The 17859-nt window shown below is 51.5% G+C and overlaps 2 protein-coding genes across 6 annotated transcripts in view; both read right to left on the bottom strand.

Moving 5' to 3' along the window:
* Positions 1-434: 434 nt before the first annotated feature.
* Positions 435-10462, bottom strand: LOC130204969 (uncharacterized). Its single transcript, XM_056432029.1, has 5 exons — positions 8969-10462; positions 8097-8255; positions 7636-8030; positions 4104-4291; positions 435-1884 (listed from the first exon to the last, which is right to left on the bottom strand). The coding sequence occupies exons 1-5, from the start codon at positions 10428-10430 to the stop codon at positions 1410-1412; spliced, it is 2679 nt and encodes an 892-aa protein (XP_056288004.1). The 5' UTR covers positions 10431-10462; the 3' UTR covers positions 435-1409.
* A 4248-nt stretch (positions 10463-14710) lies between these two features.
* The window catches only part of shroom3 (shroom family member 3), a 55006-nt gene continuing 51857 nt past the window's right edge, over positions 14711-17859 (bottom strand). For all 5 annotated transcript variants that reach the window (XM_056432025.1, XM_056432024.1, XM_056432027.1 and 2 more), the window contains 2 exons: positions 15616-15737; positions 14711-15255 (listed from right to left, as the gene is read on the bottom strand). In XM_056432025.1, coding sequence (XP_056288000.1) covers positions 14899-15255; positions 15616-15737 — 479 coding nt within the window. In that variant the 3' untranslated portion in view covers positions 14711-14898. The remainder of the gene's footprint in view (positions 15256-15615; positions 15738-17859) is intronic.

A 17859-nucleotide genomic window follows, 5' to 3' on the forward strand; every position in this document is an offset into this window, starting at 1 on the left:
ATTCTTCTGTGCAGTTTCTTTTAAAAACTCAAACAGCGCATTACATTAAATTAATTATTCAGACTCAATACTCCCATAACACCATTATTTACTGTATTCTTTAAAGCTCTGGTGTTTCATACTATAATGAAAGAGAACACATGCGTTTCTCTTCTCCGCAGCACTCACAGGACGATGTTTGTTATTCAACCCGGTGAGCCTCAACCAGGCCGGATGTGACGTTCGCTCTCTGGAATGTGTTCCTGTTGTTCTCACTTCTCATTTCAAATCAAACGTATAATTTCACCTTTATTTCTTCATTCCATGCTCTGCCAGACGCTCCTGAGCTGCTCCAGGATTCAGCTTCACAGAGCTCCTCCCAGACTCAGGGCTCAGCTGAACCTCCATAAACCACCTAAACACAACCACCGCACCTCAGACGACAGGGGACCTCCAGCTGTGAACATGTTTAATACAGTGGTGTAACAATACAGGAGAAACAGTAAAGTACAGGAAACGCCAGAGCAATCATGACAAGCAGAACGCAGCGTCAGGGCCCCAGAAGGAGAGGACCACCAGCTTCACTCACATTCTCTGTTTGGCATCCCGTGAAACCGGAGGCTCTGGCACAGGAACCAGTTCCCTGGTGTTCAGGTATTCGTCCTGAGCTCAAGACTTTTGGGCTAAAGGGGAGGAGCCAGTTGTTTCAGTTAAGCTAAGACAACGTGACGGCTGCTAATCCACGACAGGAACGAAGCATGAGAAACAGAGTCTGACGTGAGGGAGGAGCCGCCGTGTTCAGTGAGGCCGGATCCCGGTCAACTCAGACCGAGTTTCATCACAAAACAAACGTGCTCAAACCTGAACAGTCAGACCAGGATCCTGCAGAACCTGTTCCACTTTAATACGGACAGCCTGTGGTGAACGGCTACGCCTACTGTACCGTACTGTAGCATGTAGCACGTAGCATGCAGCACGAAGCATGCAGCACATAGTATGTAGCATACAGCATGTAGCATGCAGCACACAGCATGTAGCACGCAGCATGCAGAACATAGCATGTAGCACATAGCATGCCGATTGATCTAGGGGTCATGGGCGGGTCAGAACCTGGACCCGTCTGAGAGGTTTCCTCTAACTGAAGGCGTCTCGTAGTCGGGTCAAACTTACAAAACTCAAAAGCCAGACGTCTTAGAATAGGTTGTTTACATTTAGCCAAATCGTTGGGTAACCATGGCGACGCGGGGTATTGTTCCTGACTGTCCTCAATGAGGCCGGGGCAGAGGGTGTCCCCCTTGATCCGGACTACAGTCCTACATGAACCCTCAACAAGCCAGTCCCTCTCAACGCGGCGGTAGTTTGGCCTCCAGGTGAACCTCCAGGTGAACCTCCAGGCCGGCAGTCGGAAACCTCTCCGGCTTCAGAGAGTCTCAGACCGACGAGTCCGACTGGTGTCCGTGGAAGCGGTGCAGCGACTTGTGTTTGAGGAACGCGGCGATGGACGACGACCTCTTGACCCTCTGGGTGCCCGTCATGGTCAGCGGCTTCTCCCCCGAGGAAGCAAAGGAGAGATGATGGCGGCGGCGGCGCCGGTGCTGCTGGCGTGGCGACTGGCCCAGGTTCGGTCCACCGGGGGTCTCTCCGCCGCGTGCTGCCTGCCCGCCGCCGGCAGCACGCGGCGGCGCTCCCAGCAGCTGGAGGATGTCCGTCGGCGCGGCGGCGCTCAGGTACTGCCACGCCTTCTTTCCTGCCGTGTCCCGCAGCTTCACGTCCGCGTTGAACTTGGTCACCAGCAGCCGCGTGACGTTGTTGTTGGCGTGGATGGCGGCGAGGTGCAGCGGCGTGTGGCCGCACGAAGACTTGGCGTTCATGTCGAAGCTCAAACCAGCTTTCTGAACTCCGTACCTGCAACCGCCAGAGAAACAGTCACTTACTTAAGAGATGTTCTGACGCGCTGTTCATCTTCTTTTACAGAACATTACGATATTTACCAATGAAAACTAATTACATACATCACCAACTGGACTGACATGAGGCAGACAGTAGTCGTGGTCCCCAGAGGACAGACCGGAGTCTCTACCTTCAGCACAACAACACTAATCACTTCCTGGCAGCCTTACTTTCAGCAACATGCTAACTGTTCGCAACATGCTAACTTTTAGCAGCATGCTAACTGTTAGCAACATGCTAACTGTTTAGAGCTGCGAACCTTTAGAGCTAAACCCGTTTGTCCTAAAGCTGCAGAAATCTCAGACAGGTTCAGGACAACCCCCCCCCCCCCCACTGGACACGAGGTTCCATAAGGTGCGGGACACGTACCACAAGGTGCGCGACACGTTCCATAAGGTGCGGGTCACGTTCCATAAGGTGCGGGTCACGTTCCATAAGGTGCGGGACACGTACCACAAGGTGCGCGACACGTTCCATAAGGTGCGGGTCACGTTCCATAAGGTGCGGGACACGTTCCATAAGGTGCGGTCACGTTCCATAAGGTGCGGACACGTTCCATAAGGTGCGGTCACGTTCCATAAGGTGCGGGACACGTTTCCATAAAGGTGCGGGTCACGTTCCATAAGGTGCGGGACACGTACCACAAGGTGCGCGTCACGTTCCATAAGGTGCGGGTCACGTTCCATAAGGTGCGGGTCACGTTCCATAAGGTGCGGGACACGTACCACAAGGTGCGCGTCACGTTCCATAAGGTGCGGGACACGTTCCATAAGGTGCGGGACACGTTCCATAAGGTGCGGGTCACGTTCCATATGGTGCGGGACACGTTCCATAAGGTGCGGGTCACGTTCCATAAGGTGCGGGTCACGTTCCATAAGGTGCGGGACACGTACCACAAGGTGCGCGACACGTTCCATAAGGTGCGGGTCACGTTCCATAAGGTGCGGGACACGTTCCATAAGGTGCGGGTCACGTTCCATAAGGTGCGGGACACGTTCCATAAGGTGCGGGTCACGTTCCATAAGGTGCGGGACACGTTTCATAAGGTGCGGGTCACGTTCCATAAGGTGCGGGACACGTACCACAAGGTGCGCGACACGTTCCATAAGGTGCGGGTCACGTTCCATAAGGTGCGGGTCACGTTCCATAAGGTGCGGGACACGTACCACAAGGTGCGCGTCACGTTCCATAAGGTGCGGGACACGTTCCATAAGGTGCGGGTCACGTTCCATAAGGTGCGGGACACGTTCCATAAGGTGCGGGTCACGTTCCATAAGGTGCGGGACACGTTCCATAAGGTGCGGGTCACGTTCCATAAGGTGCGGGTCACGTTCCATAAGGTGCGGGACACGTTTCATAAGGTGCGGGTCACGTTCCATAAGGTGCGGGACACGTACCACAAGGTGCGCGACACGTTCCATAAGGTGCGGGTCACGTTCCATAAGGTGCGGGACACGTTCCATAAGGTGCGGGACACGTACCACAAGGTGCGGGACACGTACCACAAGGTGCGCGTCACGTTCCATAAGGTGCGGGACACGTTCCATAAGGTGCGGGACACGTACCACAAGGTGCGGGACATGTACCACAAGGTGCGCGTCACGTTCCATAAGGTGCGGGACACGTTCCATAAGGTGCGGGACACGTTCCATAAGGTGCGGGACACGTACCACAAGGTGCGGGACACGTACCACAAGGTGCGCGTCACGTTCCATAAGGTGCGGGACACGTTCCATAAGGTGCGGGACACGTACCACAAGGTGCGGGACACGTACCACAAGGTGCGCGTCACGTTCCATAAGGTGCGGGACACGTTCCATAAGGTGCGGGTCACGTTCCATAAGGTGCGGGACACGTACCACAAGGTGCGCGACACGTTCCATAAGGTGCGGGTCACGTTCCATAAGGTGCGGGACACGTTCCATAAGGTGCGGGTCACGTTCCATAAGGTGCGCGACACGTTCCATAAGGTGCGGGTCACGTTCCATAAGGTGCGGGACACGTTCCATAAGGTGCGGGTCACGTTCCATAAGGTGCGGGTCACGTTCCATAAGGTGCGGGTCACGTTCCATAAGGTGCGGGACACGTTCCATAAGGTGCGGGACACGTTCCATAAGGTGCGGGTCACGTTCCATAAGGTGCGGGTCACGTTCCATAAGGTGCGGGACACGTACCACAAGGTGTTGAGCACGCGGTGGTCTCCGTGCTTGGCGATCCAGTGCAGCACGGTGAAGCCGGAGATGAAGTCCGGCCTGTTGAGCAGAGACGAGTCCTCTCTGAACAGCGTGTAGATGTCGGGCCAGGCCGCCGACGCCCCCTTGACCAGCCAGGCGTGCTCCCGGGGCTCCAGGGGGACCAGGGACTGGTGAAAGGGGGAGGAGTTTATGATGAGAGTCACTATACGAACCAAATAAGTGTTTCTAACCATCACCTGGCGTCTGAATTTGGTGTTGCGCCATAGACTGGTGCATACATGTTCCCTAGAATACAGGAAATGAAGTGTGAACAATACTCAAACCCCCCAGACCTCGATCCATTAAAAGACAAATACATTCTGAGCCTAGTGTATTTCCCAGAAGCCTGTGCGGCGCTGCATGTGCTTCATGAAGTTTAAAGAACTTTTAAAGCTTCAGATTTTATTCAAGCAAGAAATCAGAGACGATGGTTTTGGCTTCACAGCTCAGCAGGTCTGCTGTTACACAAATAAACCACAAACTAATCCATCTCTAAACATGTGATGAGAAGCAAACCGGCTCCATTACCTGACTGCTTCTAGGTGTCTAGATGTCTACATGTCTTCTAGATGTCTAGGTGTCTAGATGTCTTCTAGATATCTAGGTGTCTAGGTATCTAGATGTCTAGATGTATTCTAGATATCTAGGTGTCTAGGTATCTAGATGTCTAGGTGTTTAGATGTCTAGGTGTCTCGATGTCTAGGTATCTAGGTGTCTAGATGTCTAGGTGTCTAGATATATCGATGTCTAGGTGTCCAGATGTCTAGGTGTATAGGTATCTAGGTGTCTAGATGTCTAGGTGTTTAGATGTCTTCTAGATGTCTAGGTATCTAGGTGTCTAGATGTCTAGGTGTCTAGATGTATTCTAGATGTCTAGGTGTATTCTAGATGTCTAGGTGTCTAGATGTCTAGATGTATTCTAGATGTCTAGGTGTCTAGATGTCTAGATGTCTAGATGTATTCTAGATGTCTCGGTATCTAGGTGTCTAGATGTATTCTAGATGTCTAGGTATCTAGGTGTCTAGATGTATAGGTGTCTAGGAGTCTAGATGTCTAGGTGTCTAGATGTATAGGTATCTAGATGTCTAGGTGTCTAGATGTCTAGGTATCTAGATGTCTAGATGTATAGGTATCTAGATGTCTATGTATCTAGATGTCTAGATGTATTCTAGATATCTAGGTGTCTAGGTATCTAGATGTCTAGGTGTCTAGATGTCTAGGTGTCTCGATGTCTAGGTATCTAGGTGTCTAGATGTCTAGGTGTCTAGGTATATCGATGTCTATGTGTCCAGATGTCTAGGTGTATAGGTATCTAGGTGTCTAGATGTCTAGGTATCTAGGTGTTTAGATGTCTAGGTGTATTCTAGATGTCTAGGTGTCTAGGTTTATTCTAGATGTCTAGGTGTCTAGATGTCTAGGTGTCTAGATGTATTCTAGATGTCTAGGTGTCTAGGTATCTAGGTGTCTAGATGTCTAGGTGTATTCTAGATGTCTAGGTGTCTAGATGTATTCTAGATGTCCAGATGTGTAGGTGTATAGGTATCTAGGTGTCTAGATGTCTAGGTGTATTCTAGATGTCTAGGTGTCTAGATGTCTAGGTGTATTCTAGATGTCTAGGTGTCTAGATGTCTAGGTGTCTAGATGTATTCTAGATGTCTAGGTGTCTAGATGTCTAGGTGTCTAGATGTCTAGATGTATTCTAGATGTCTCGGTATCTAGGTGTCTAGATGTATTCTAGATGTCTAGGTATCTAGGTGTCTAGATGTATAGGTGTCTAGGAGTCTAGATGTCTAGGTGTCTAGATGTATAGGTATCTAGATGTCTAGGTATCTAGATGTCTAGGTGTCTAGATGTATAGGTATCTAGATGTCTATGTGTCTAGATGTATAGGTATCTAGATGTATAGGTGTCTAGATGTATAGGTGTCTAGATGTATAGGTATCTAGATGTATAGGTGTCTAGATGTATAGGTATCTAGATGTATAGGTGTCTAGATGTCTAGATGTATTCTAGATGTCTAGGTGTCTAGATGTCTAGGTATCTAGGTGTCTAGATGTCTAGATGTATTCTAGATGTCTAGGTGTCTAGGTGTATTCTAGATGTCTAGGTGTCTAGATGTATTCTAGATGTCCAGATGTCTAGGTGTATAGGTATCTAGGTGTCTAGATGTCTAGGTATCTAGGTGTTTAGATGTCTAGGTGTCTAGATGTATTCTAGATGTCTAGGTGTCTATTTATTTTTTTATTTTAGAAGTTTATTTCAGGGACAACGTACAAAAAAACATTAGTCTCCGAAGAGAAAAGATGCATTGCACTAGGTTATAGCTTTTGCTATTTTACACCTCCACCTCTAGATGTCTAGGTGTCTAGATGTCTAGATGTATTCTAGATGTCTAGGTATCTAGGTGTCTAGATGTATAGGTGTCTAGGAGTCTAGATGTCTAGGTGTCTAGATGTATAGGTGTCTAGATGTCTAGGTGTCTAGATGTCTAGGTGTCTAGATGTATAGGTATCTAGATGTATAGGTGTCTAGATGTATAGGTATCTAGATGTATAGGTGTCTAGATGTATAGGTATCTAGATGTATAGGTGTCTAGATGTATAGGTATCTAGATGTATAGGTGTCTAGGTGTCTAGATGTATAGGTATCTAGATGTATAGGTGTCTAGATGTATAGGTATCTAGATGTATAGGTGTCTAGATGTCTAGGTGTCTAGATGTATAGGTGTCTAGATGTCTAGATGTATAGGTGTCTAGATGTATAGGTATCTAGATGTATAGGTGTCTAGATGTATAGGTGTCTAGATGTATAGGTGTCTAGATGTCTAGGTGTATTCTAGATGTCTAGGTATCTAGGTGTCTAGATGTATAGGTGTCTAGATGTATAGGTGTCTAGATGTATAGGTGTCTAGATGTATAGGTGTCTAGATGTCTAGGTATCTAGATGTCTAGATGTATTCTAGATGTCTATGTATCTAGGTGTCTAGATGTGTAGGTGTCTAGATGTATAGGTGTCTAGATGTATAGGTGTCTAGATGTATAGGTGTCTAGATGTATAGGTATCTAGATGTCTAGATGTATTCTAGATGTCTATGTATCTAGGTGTCTAGATGTATAGGTGTCTAGATGTATAGGTGTCTAGATGTCTAGATGTCTAGGTATCTAGATGTCTAGATGTATTCTAGATGTCTATGTATCTAGGTGTCTAGATGTATAGGTGTCTAGATGTATAGGTGTCTAGATGTATAGGTATCTAGATGTCTAGATGTATTCTAGATGTCTATGTATCTAGGTGTCTAGATGTATAGGTGTCTAGATGTATAGGTGTCTAGATGTATAGGTGTCTAGATGTCTAGATGTATAGGTATCTAGATGTCTAGATGTATTCTAGATGTCTATGTATCTAGGTGTCTAGATGTATAGGTGTCTAGATGTCTTCTAGGTGTCTTCTAGATGTCTTCTAGGTGTCTCACCTGTCGACTGGAGCCCTCGTGTGGAGCAGGGGGGGAGGTGGGGGAGGAGAGGGGGGAGCTCCTCCTCCCCGGTCTCCCCTCCGCCCCCTCGTCCAGGTCGGCGAGGCTGTGGCAGCGAGGCGGCGTGGAGCAGGAGGACAGCGAGGACGAGGACAGGTAGTAGCGCAGGCTGAGCGACGAGGAGATCAGGTGCAGGCGGTTTAGCCTCGCCGCCTCGCTGCCCCCACCGGCCCGCGCCTCCTCCTGGAGGAGCTGGTCCAGGTCGGTTCCCAGGCTGCGGCACATCCGGCTCCTCAAGCGGCTGCTGAGCCGCCGGGCTGCGGCCGGGCGAGGCCTCGGCAGCGAGGAGGTGGAGCCCTCGCTCGACTCTGCCCCCTCCCGGTCGTGGAGATCACCTGTCGGGGTCAAGTGGGTCAGGACGGGTCGCTCACAACGACCCGTCCTGTGGAACAGAGCTCTACCTGTGGAGAGGTGCCACGGCACCGTGGAGTACTGGTCGCCGTGGAGACGGCCCGTGGCCTCCTGGTCGTCATGGTCACCGTGGTCATCTTGCTTCTCCGACTTCATCCTTTGAGCTCGCTGGATGGCGTCCTGGATCTGAGACCCGCCCTCCGCCCCCACTGTGGACGGGTAAGGAGACAAAGCGCAGCTCTAATATTAGAAGTGGTATTATTATGTGCTCTAAACTTTAACATGTTCAGCTTGTTTACTGATTCAATTCAATTCAGTTTATTTGTATAGCCCAATTTCACAAATTACAAATTAGTCTCGGAGTGCATAGACATCCCTGCCCCAAAACCTCACATCGGATCAGGAAAAACTCCCAAATAACCCTTCAGGGGGAAAAAAAGGGAAGAAACCGTCAGGAGAGCAACAGAGGAGGATCCCTCTCCAGGATGATTGGTCTAGATGTCTTCTACATGTCTAGATGTCTAGGTGTCTTCTAGATGTCTTCTACATGTCTAGATGTCTAGGTGTCTTCTAGATGTCTAGATGTCTTCTACATGTCTAGATATCTTCTCCATGTCTTCTAGATGTCTAGAAGTCTAGGTGTCTAGATCTCTTCTACATATCTAGATCTCTTCTTGATGTATAGTTGTATATTTGTCTAGATGTCTTCTAGATATCTAGGTGTCTTCTATATGTCTAGATCTCTTTTAGATGTATAGTTGTATATTTGTCTAGATGTCTAGATGTCTTCTAGGTGTCTTCTAGATGTCTATATGTCTTCTAGGTTTCTAGGTTATCAGGCTGTCTACTGATTGGTCTTTGATCAGGTAGGTTGTGGGAAAATAACAGCTTGAACTATATTTGATGAGAATGCGGCGCGTACCGGCTCTGGCCTGCAGGTCTTCAGAGTTGCAGTTCCGTCCCGGGCCTCCGGGGGAGCCGGGCCGCTCACTGGAGAGGAAGCTGTGGCTGGAGGACGGCCACCCCCCCCGGTCTGGACCCGACTGGACTCCTGCAGGATGAGAGTACCGGCGATCTGCGTGGGCGTCGTCGCGAGGCCCCGCCTCCCGATGCTCCGCCTCCAGGGGAAGGCTGCGCCGGGTGGACTCCGCTGGACGCGACCCGGGTTCCAGACCTGGACCGGCCCACCGGCCCCTCAGCGCCGCCACTGACTGAGAGCTCTGGCCCCGCCCACCAGGGGGCACCGTTTCCCAATCCTGAACAAAAATCTTTGGTACATGTGGATCTACGACAGGCGCCGAGGAGGCGGAGAAGGCCCGCCCTGCTGGATCCGGCCTCCTCTGGACCTCCTCCTCCTCCTCCCCATCTTCATCATAAGAGACGGCAGACTTGTAGCTCGGCCGGTGCCTGAAGCGCCGCGGCGGCTCAAGATCGATGAAGTGATGAAGAGGAGGCCCCTGATGAAGAGGAGGTCCCAGTTGAAGAGGAGGTCCCTGGTGAAGAGGAGGCCCCTGATGAAGAGGAGGTCCCAGTTGAATTGGAGGTCCCTGGTGAAGAGGAGGTCCCAGTTGAAGAGGAGGCCCCTGAGGCTGCAGGCAGGTCTCCCCCCTTCTGGGGGCTTCGGGGACCTGGACCTGGGGTCTGGTATCTCCATAGCGACTGACCTCTCCAGGTGTGGCCCCCGGGGGCAGACCAGCGCCCCCCCTGTGCTGACCCCCTCCAGGGCCCTGATCCAAGTCGGGGGGCTCAGGCGGTCTGGGGGTCTTCTTTGGGACCTGACTCACCCCCTGAGCTGCTGCTGCCGGTCTACATGGGGGTCCACTTGTTACCCGTCCTGGTCTCAGACTGGTGGCCCCGTTGTTGTTGTTGTTGTTGTTGTTGAGCAGGATCCCAGCCGCAGGTAGGATTGTTTTGGCGGCGGTGTCTCCCGGCGGGGCGGGCGGAGTCACCGCCCTCCGCTGAGGTTTCTGCAGAGCTTTCCCAGCGTTCCCCGCCGGGGAGGGCTCCGCGTTCCTCCCGGCGGGAAGCGGACTCGGACCCGCGCAGACCCGGTCCCCGCCACCGACGTATGCTTTGAACTTCTTCCTGAGGAAGACGTGAGACACGCCGTCGACCTGTCTCACGGTGGCGACGGAGTTCACGAATTGCTTGAAGCGCTCCCGGTTGCGGTCCCGGTCCGCGTGGTCCCGGATGAAGCCCCGGAAGTGCAGCAGCAGGTCGGAGTTCTTCACGGAGCCGCCGGAGCTCTGGAGGAAGAGCAGCAGCGCGTCCTGGGAGCAGTCCGCGGCCATGGCGCGCCTCCCGCTTCCTCTGCGGGGCTCAAAGGTTGCTCTGTCAGGGCAGCGAAGCCCCGCCCACCTCAGGTATTCAACTACCTGCTGCATTCCTGCAGGGTACCCGGATGTGGAGTGACATTGACTGTGTATGTATATATATATATTTATTTATATTATATTTTTTTAGTATATATCTATATATATACATATACACTACCGTTCAAAAGTTTGGGATCACCCAGACAATTTCGTGTCTTCCATGAAAAATCACACTTTTATTTATCAAATGAATATAAAATATAGTCAAGACATTGACAAGGTTAGAAATAATGATTAATATTTGAAATATTAATTTTGTTCTACAAACTTCAAGCTCAAAGGAAGGCCAGTTGTATAGCTTATATCACCAGCATAACTGTTTTCAGCTGTGCTAACATAATTGCATGGGTTTTCTAATCAGACATTAGTCTTCTAAGGCGATTAGCAAACACAATGTACCATTAGAACACTGGAGTGATGATGAAATGGGCCTCTATACACCTCTGGAGATATGTCATTAGAAACCAGACGTTTCCACCTAGAATAGTCATTTACCACATTAACAATGTAGAGAGTGTATTTCTGATTAATTTAATGTTATCTTTATTGAAAAAACAGTGCTTTTCTTTGAAAAATAAAGTCATTTCTAAGTGATCCCAAACTTTTGAACGGTAGTGTATATATATTATTTTTGTTTATGTATATATATATATATTTATATATAACTCAGAACAACAAGAATCAAGAAAGTAACATTTATTCAAGAAAAACTTTAAATTATTTATTTATGCAGTTATTAATTAATTAATTATTCTAGCTCTAGTGCGTAAAGATGTGTTGTTTGACTGCTCAGGGATCAGGGTGTGTGAAGTGGTCTGTGAAGTGGTCTGTGAAGACGGCGTTGCTCTGGGGTCATCACCACGTAAAGAGTCTGTTCTCTTGGACACTGTGTTGCTACGGCAACCCAGAGGGGACATTGTGTCACAGCAAGAGGTTTAATACAACTTGCATGTGGTCATAACTTCCTCTCTTGTGTCGGTGTTGTGTGCTGCGTCTCGCTCGCCAGGCGGACCTCACCTCACAGGTGCTGCTCTAGTGATGTCATGACTGCTCAGGTGTGTTATACTCCTCATGACCACAGGGAGAACACGCCCCTCATCACCACTAACAACCAGACTGTTGGGGCTCACGGTGAAGATGAAGTTTACTCGTCATGAGCACCACGCCTACCGTGGAGACCGGAGGAGAACGATGTCAGTGATGTCATCAGGGTCACACAGTGATGTCATCAGGGTCACACAGTGATGTCATCAGGGTCACATAGTGATGTCATCAGGGTCATATAGTGATGTCATCAGGGTCACACAGTGATGTCATCAGGGTCACATAGTGATGTCATCAGGGTCATATAGAGATGTCATCAGGGTCACAGTGATGTCATCAGGGTCACAGTGATGTCATCAGGGTCATATAGTGATGTCATCAGGGTCACACAGTGATGTCATCAGGGTCACAGTGATGTCATCAGGGTCACACAGTGATGTCATCAGGGTCACACAGTGATGTCATCAGGGTCACATAGTGATGTCATCAGGGTCACAGTGATGTCATCAGGGTCATATAGTGATGTCATCAGGGTCACACAGTGATGTCATCAGGGTCACATAGTGATGTCATCAGGGTCATATAGTGATGTCATCAGGGTCACACAGTGATGTCATCAGGGTCACAGTGATGTCATCAGGGTCATATAGTGATGTCATCAGGGTCACACAGTGATGTCATCAGGGTCATATAGTGATGTCATCAGGGTCACACAGTGATGTCATCAGGGTCATATAGTGATGTCATCAGGGTCACAGTGATGTCATCAGGGTCATATAGTGATGTCATCAGGGTCACAGTGATGTCATCAGGGTCACAGTGATGTCATCAGGGTCACGGTGACGTCATCACGAGAAAGTCATAAAGTTACAAACTTGAGCTTCAGAGTTCAAACGTCACGGGAAGGTCTCATCAAGGTTCTATCAAGATGCAAAACCTGGAACTCGATCTGAATCCAAAGCATTCACCATGATGACATCACCACCCTCTGTCACGCCCCAGTGACCCACAGCATGATGACATCACCACCCTCTGTCACGCCCCAGTGACCCACAGCATGATGACATCACCACCATCTGTCACGCCCAGTGACCACCCTCTGTCACGCCCCAGTGACCCACAGCATGATGACATCACCACCCTCTGTCACGCCCCAGTGACCCACAGCATGATGACATCACCACCCTCTGTCACGCCCCAGTGACCCACAGCACATCCAGCAGCGTCTGCTTCATGTTCCAGTTTCATTCAATATCGTTTGGTTTTTCAGGCGTTTGGTTGTTCCTGAAGCTTTGAGATGAAACTTCTGCTAACCAGAGAGATTATTTATAAGGAGTATAATGATAGTGAAGTAGTAAAGTGATGGTTGTGGCCTTAAAATAACCTCTGAACAAAGGGAAGAAAGAACAATGGGTCTCTGGAACAAACAAAGTCTCAATGCAAATGAAACCACGTCTGCAGGCGATTCGTCCTGAGAAACGTCTCAAGTAGAAGAACCTTTATGATCAGGGGAAACTGTGAAGCTGCAACGGGAAAGGAAGACAATAAAAGGACAATGGTGTGACACTGTCACATGACACAGTCACATGACACAGTCACATCACACTCACATGACACTGTCACATGACACTCACATGACACTGTCACATGACACAGTCACATCACACTCACATGACACTGTCACATGACACTCACATGACACTGTCACATGACACAGTCACATGACACAGTCACATCACACTCACATGACACATGACACTGTCACATGACACTCACATGACACAGTCACATCACACTCACATTACACTGTCACATGACACAGTCACATGACACAGTCACATCACACTCACATGACACTGTCACATGACACTCACATGACACAGTCACATCACACTCACATGACACTGTCACATGACACTGTCACATGACACTCACATGACACTGTCACATGACACTCACATGACACTGTCACATGACACTCACATGACACTGTCACATCACACTCACATGACACTGTCACATGACACTCACATGACACTGTCACATGACACTGTCACATGACACTCACATGACACTGTCACATGACACTCACATGACACTGTCACATGACTCACATGACACTGTCACATGACACAGTCACATCACACTCACATGACACATGACACTGTCACATGACACAGTCACATGACACTGTCACATGACACTCACATGACACAGTCACATGACACTCACATGACACAGTCACATCACACTCACATGACACTGTCACATGACACTGTCACATGACACTCACATGACAGTCACATCACACGACACTGTCACATGACACTCACATGACACAGTCACATGACACTCACATGTCACGTGACACTCACATGACACTGTCACATGACACAGTCACATGACACTGTCACGCAGCACAGTCACAGTGCGGCACATGACGCACTGCACTCACGCGTGAGTGTCATGTGAGTGTCATGTGACAGTGTCATGTGACAGTGTCATGTGACTGTGTCATGTGACTGTGTCATGTGACTGTGTCATGTGACAGTGTCATGTGAGTGTCATGTGACAGTGTCATGTGACAGTGTCATGTGACAGTGTCATGTGAGTGTCATGTGACAGTGTCATGTGACTGTGTCATGTGACTGTGTCATGTGAGTGTCATGTGACTGTGTCATGTGACAGTGTCATGTGACTGTCATGTGAGTGTCATGTGACTGTGTCATGTGACAGTGTCATGTGACTGTCATGTGACAGTATTGTTAGTGTCATGTGACTATTGTGACAGTGTCATGTGACATGTGACAGTATTGTTAGTGTCATGTGACTATTGTTAGTGTCATGTGACAGTGTCACGTGACACTTCATCCTCAGGATCTCTGCGCTCTGAGTTTTGGATTCTTTTGCTCGCAGTACATCAGAAACAGTTCCTCTAATGTTGGTGTTGATGAAGTTAACATTTTATCTTTGACCAGATAATATTCTAAAGATGACATTCTGTCTCGTCTTGTCATGACGATGTATTTCTGAATGTCGGAGGTCCCTAAAGGCACCGTCAGGGCCAAAGACAACTCCAGAGTGATGACTTCCTCCCAGTCTTTCCTCTACTTCCTGTCTGAGCCCTGAGCACCAGCACTGTGGCACCTTCTACTGAGCCTCTAAAGAGGAAGCAGGAAGTAGAACTTTACACTCACAGCTTCTAATCGCTGCTTTCGTCTTTACGGAGAGGGATATTCAGAAAAGTAGTTTAGAAAGTTGTATTTCAAACATGACAAAAGGTGGAAAACTAGAGAAATGAATTGTCCTTTTGCTGAAGTCCCCTTTCAGGTCGGTGGCGTGGTGTTGAGTGAATCATGAGGCGCAGGGGGAGGAGTCTGCAGCTCCTTCAGAGCGCCGCCCTGGGAGCCAATCGTCTCGTCTCCGCTGCCACTCACAGCGACGTCACAGCGGGGCCTGGAATCAAAGAGGGCGGGCAGTGGGCGGGGCCCGAGGAGTACGGACACGCCCTCCACCGACCGCGGGCCTCCGCCGGCTCGTGCGCCAGACTCTCGGCCAGACCGGCCAGTTGCTCCTCCCCCTGACGGATGAGGTCGTCGACTCGCCGCTGGCGGATCAGCAGCGCCGGCGTGGCGGCGACGAGGCGCCGGTAGTCCTGGAGCTGAGGCTCGGCGAGGTAGCCGGACAGGATGCCGTGGACCGCCAGCTGCCGGCGGACCAGGGTCTCCTTCAGCTCCCGGGCGTCTTCGGTTTGTCCGAGAAGGAGAGAGCGCTTGTGAAGGAGGGACTCCTGAAGGGGAGGAGTCAACATGTTGTTTACACAGTGCTGTTTATCACTGAGACACAAAGAGAGAAGTCATTATAGAGACTTCTATACAACCAGAGCCCCCTGGTGGTCAGGAGAGAGAATGCAGCTTTGAATATGAAGCATAGACTTCTATACAACCAGAGGAGCCCCCTGGTGGTCAGGAGAGAGAATGCAGCTTTAACACATGAAGCATAGACTTCTATACAACCAGAGGAGTCGCCCCCTGGTGGCCAGGAGAGATAATGCAGATTTAACACATGAAGCATAGACTTCTATACAACCAGAGGAGCCCCCTGGTGGTCAGGCTGAGCAGACCGGTGGGAGGAGCCTGACACGCCTCACCCTCTCTCCTGCCGGGTCCTCCATCGTGGGCTCCTCTCTCTCCAGAGCCAGCAGAGATCTGTGGATCCTCGACCGCCGGCTGCAGAGCGACAGCAGCAGGTTCACGATCCGCTCCAGGTCTCCTGCAGAACACAAGCGGGTCACGGTCTGGGTCCACACGGTCTGGGTCCACGAGGTCTGGGTCCACACGGTCTGGGTCCACGGTCTGGGTCCACACGGTCTGGGTCCACACGGTCTGGGTCCACACGGTCTGGGTCCACGAGGTCTGGGTCCACACGGTCTGGGTCTACACGGTCTGGGTCTACACGGTCTGGGTCCACGAGGTCTGGGTCCACACGGTCTGGGTCCACACGGTCTGGGTCCACGAGGTCTGGGTCCACACGGTCTGGGTCCACACGGTCTGGGTCCACACGGTCTGGGTCCACGGTCTGGGTCCCACGGTCTGGGTCCACGGTCTGGGTCCACGAGGTCTGGGTCACGGTCTGGGTCCACGGTCTGGGTCCTACGGTCTGGGTCTACGCGGTCTGGGTCTACACGGTCTGGGTCTACGCGGTCTGGGTCCACGAGGTCTGGGTCTACACGGTCTGGGTCTACACGGTCTGGGTCTACACGGTCTGGGTCCACGAGGTCTGGGTCTACACGGTCTGGGTCTACACGGTCTGGGTCCACACGGTCTGGGTCTACACGGTCTGGGTCCACACGGTCTGGGTCTACGGTCTGGGTCTACGCGGTCTGGGTCTACACGGTCTGGGTCTACACGGTCTGGGTCTACACGGTCTGGGTCCACGAGGTCTGGGTCTACACGGTCTGGGTCCACACGGTCTGGGTCTACACGGTCTGGGTCTACACGGTCTGGGTCCACGAGGTCTGGGTCTACACGGTCTGGGTCTACACGGTCTGGGTCTACGGTCTGGGTCTACGGTCTGGGTCCACACGGTCTGGGTCCACACGGTCTGGGTCTACACGGTCTGGGTCCACACGGTCTGGGTCCACACGGTCTGGGTCTACACGGTCTGGGTCCACACGGTCTGGGTCCACGAGGTCTGGGTCCACGAGGTCTGGGTCCACCACGGTCTGGGTCACACGGTCTGGGTCCCACGGTCTGGGTCCCACGGTCTGGGTCCACGGTCTGGGTCCACGGTCTGGGTCCACGGTCTGGGTCTACGGTCTGGGTCCACAGGTCTGGGTCCACGGTCTGGGTCCACGGTCTGGGTCCACACGGTCTGGGTCCACACGGTCTGGGTCCACACGGTCTGGGTCTACACGGTCTGGGTCCACACGGTCTGGGTCCACGAGGTCTGGGTCCACGAGGTCTGGGTCCACACGGTCTGGGTCCACACGGTCTGGGTCTACACGGTCTGGGTCCACACGGTCTGGGTCCACACGGTCTGGGTCTACACGGTCTGGGTCCACGAGGTCTGGGTCCACGAGGTCTGGGTCCACGAGGTCTGGGTCTACACGGTCTGGGTCCACACGGTCTGGGTCCACACGGTCTGGGTCCACGGTCTGGGTCCCACGGTCTGGGTCTACACGGTCTGGGTCCACACGGTCTGGGTCCACACGGTCTGGGTCCACACGGTCTGGGTCCACGAGGTCTGGGTCCACACGGTCTGGGTCTACACGGTCTGGGTCTACACGGTCTGGGTCTACACGGTCTGGGTCTACACGGTCTGGGTCTACACGGTCTGGGTCCACACGGTCTGGGTCTACACGGTCTGGGTCTACATGGTCTGGGTCCACGCGGTCTGGGTCTACGCGGTCTGGGTCTACGCGGTCTGGGTCCACGAGGTCTGGGTCCACACGGTCTGGGTCTACACGGTCTGGGTCTACACGGTCTGGGTCCACGCGGTCTGGGTCCACACGGTCTGGGTCTACACGGTCTGGGTCTACACGGTCTGGGTCCACACGGTCTGGGTCTACACGGTCTGGGTCCACATGGTCTGGGTCTACATGGTCTGGGTCTACACGGTCTGGGTCCACACGGTCTGGGTCTACACGGTCTGGGTCTACACGGTCTGGGTCTACACGGTCTGGGTCCACACGGTCTGGGTCTACACGGTCTGGGTCCACATGGTCTGGGTCTACATGGTCTGGGTCTACGCGGTCTGGGTCTACGCGGTCTGGGTCTACACGGTCTGGGTCTACACGGTCTGGGTCTACGCGGTCTGGGTCTACGCGGTCTGGGTCTACGCGGTCTGGGTCTACATGGTCTGGGTCTCACGGTCTGGGTCTCGCGGTCTGGGT

This window comes from Pseudoliparis swirei, chromosome 15, assembly GCF_029220125.1.
Source record: "Pseudoliparis swirei isolate HS2019 ecotype Mariana Trench chromosome 15, NWPU_hadal_v1, whole genome shotgun sequence".
Classification (NCBI taxonomy): Eukaryota; Metazoa; Chordata; class Actinopteri; order Perciformes; family Liparidae; genus Pseudoliparis; species Pseudoliparis swirei.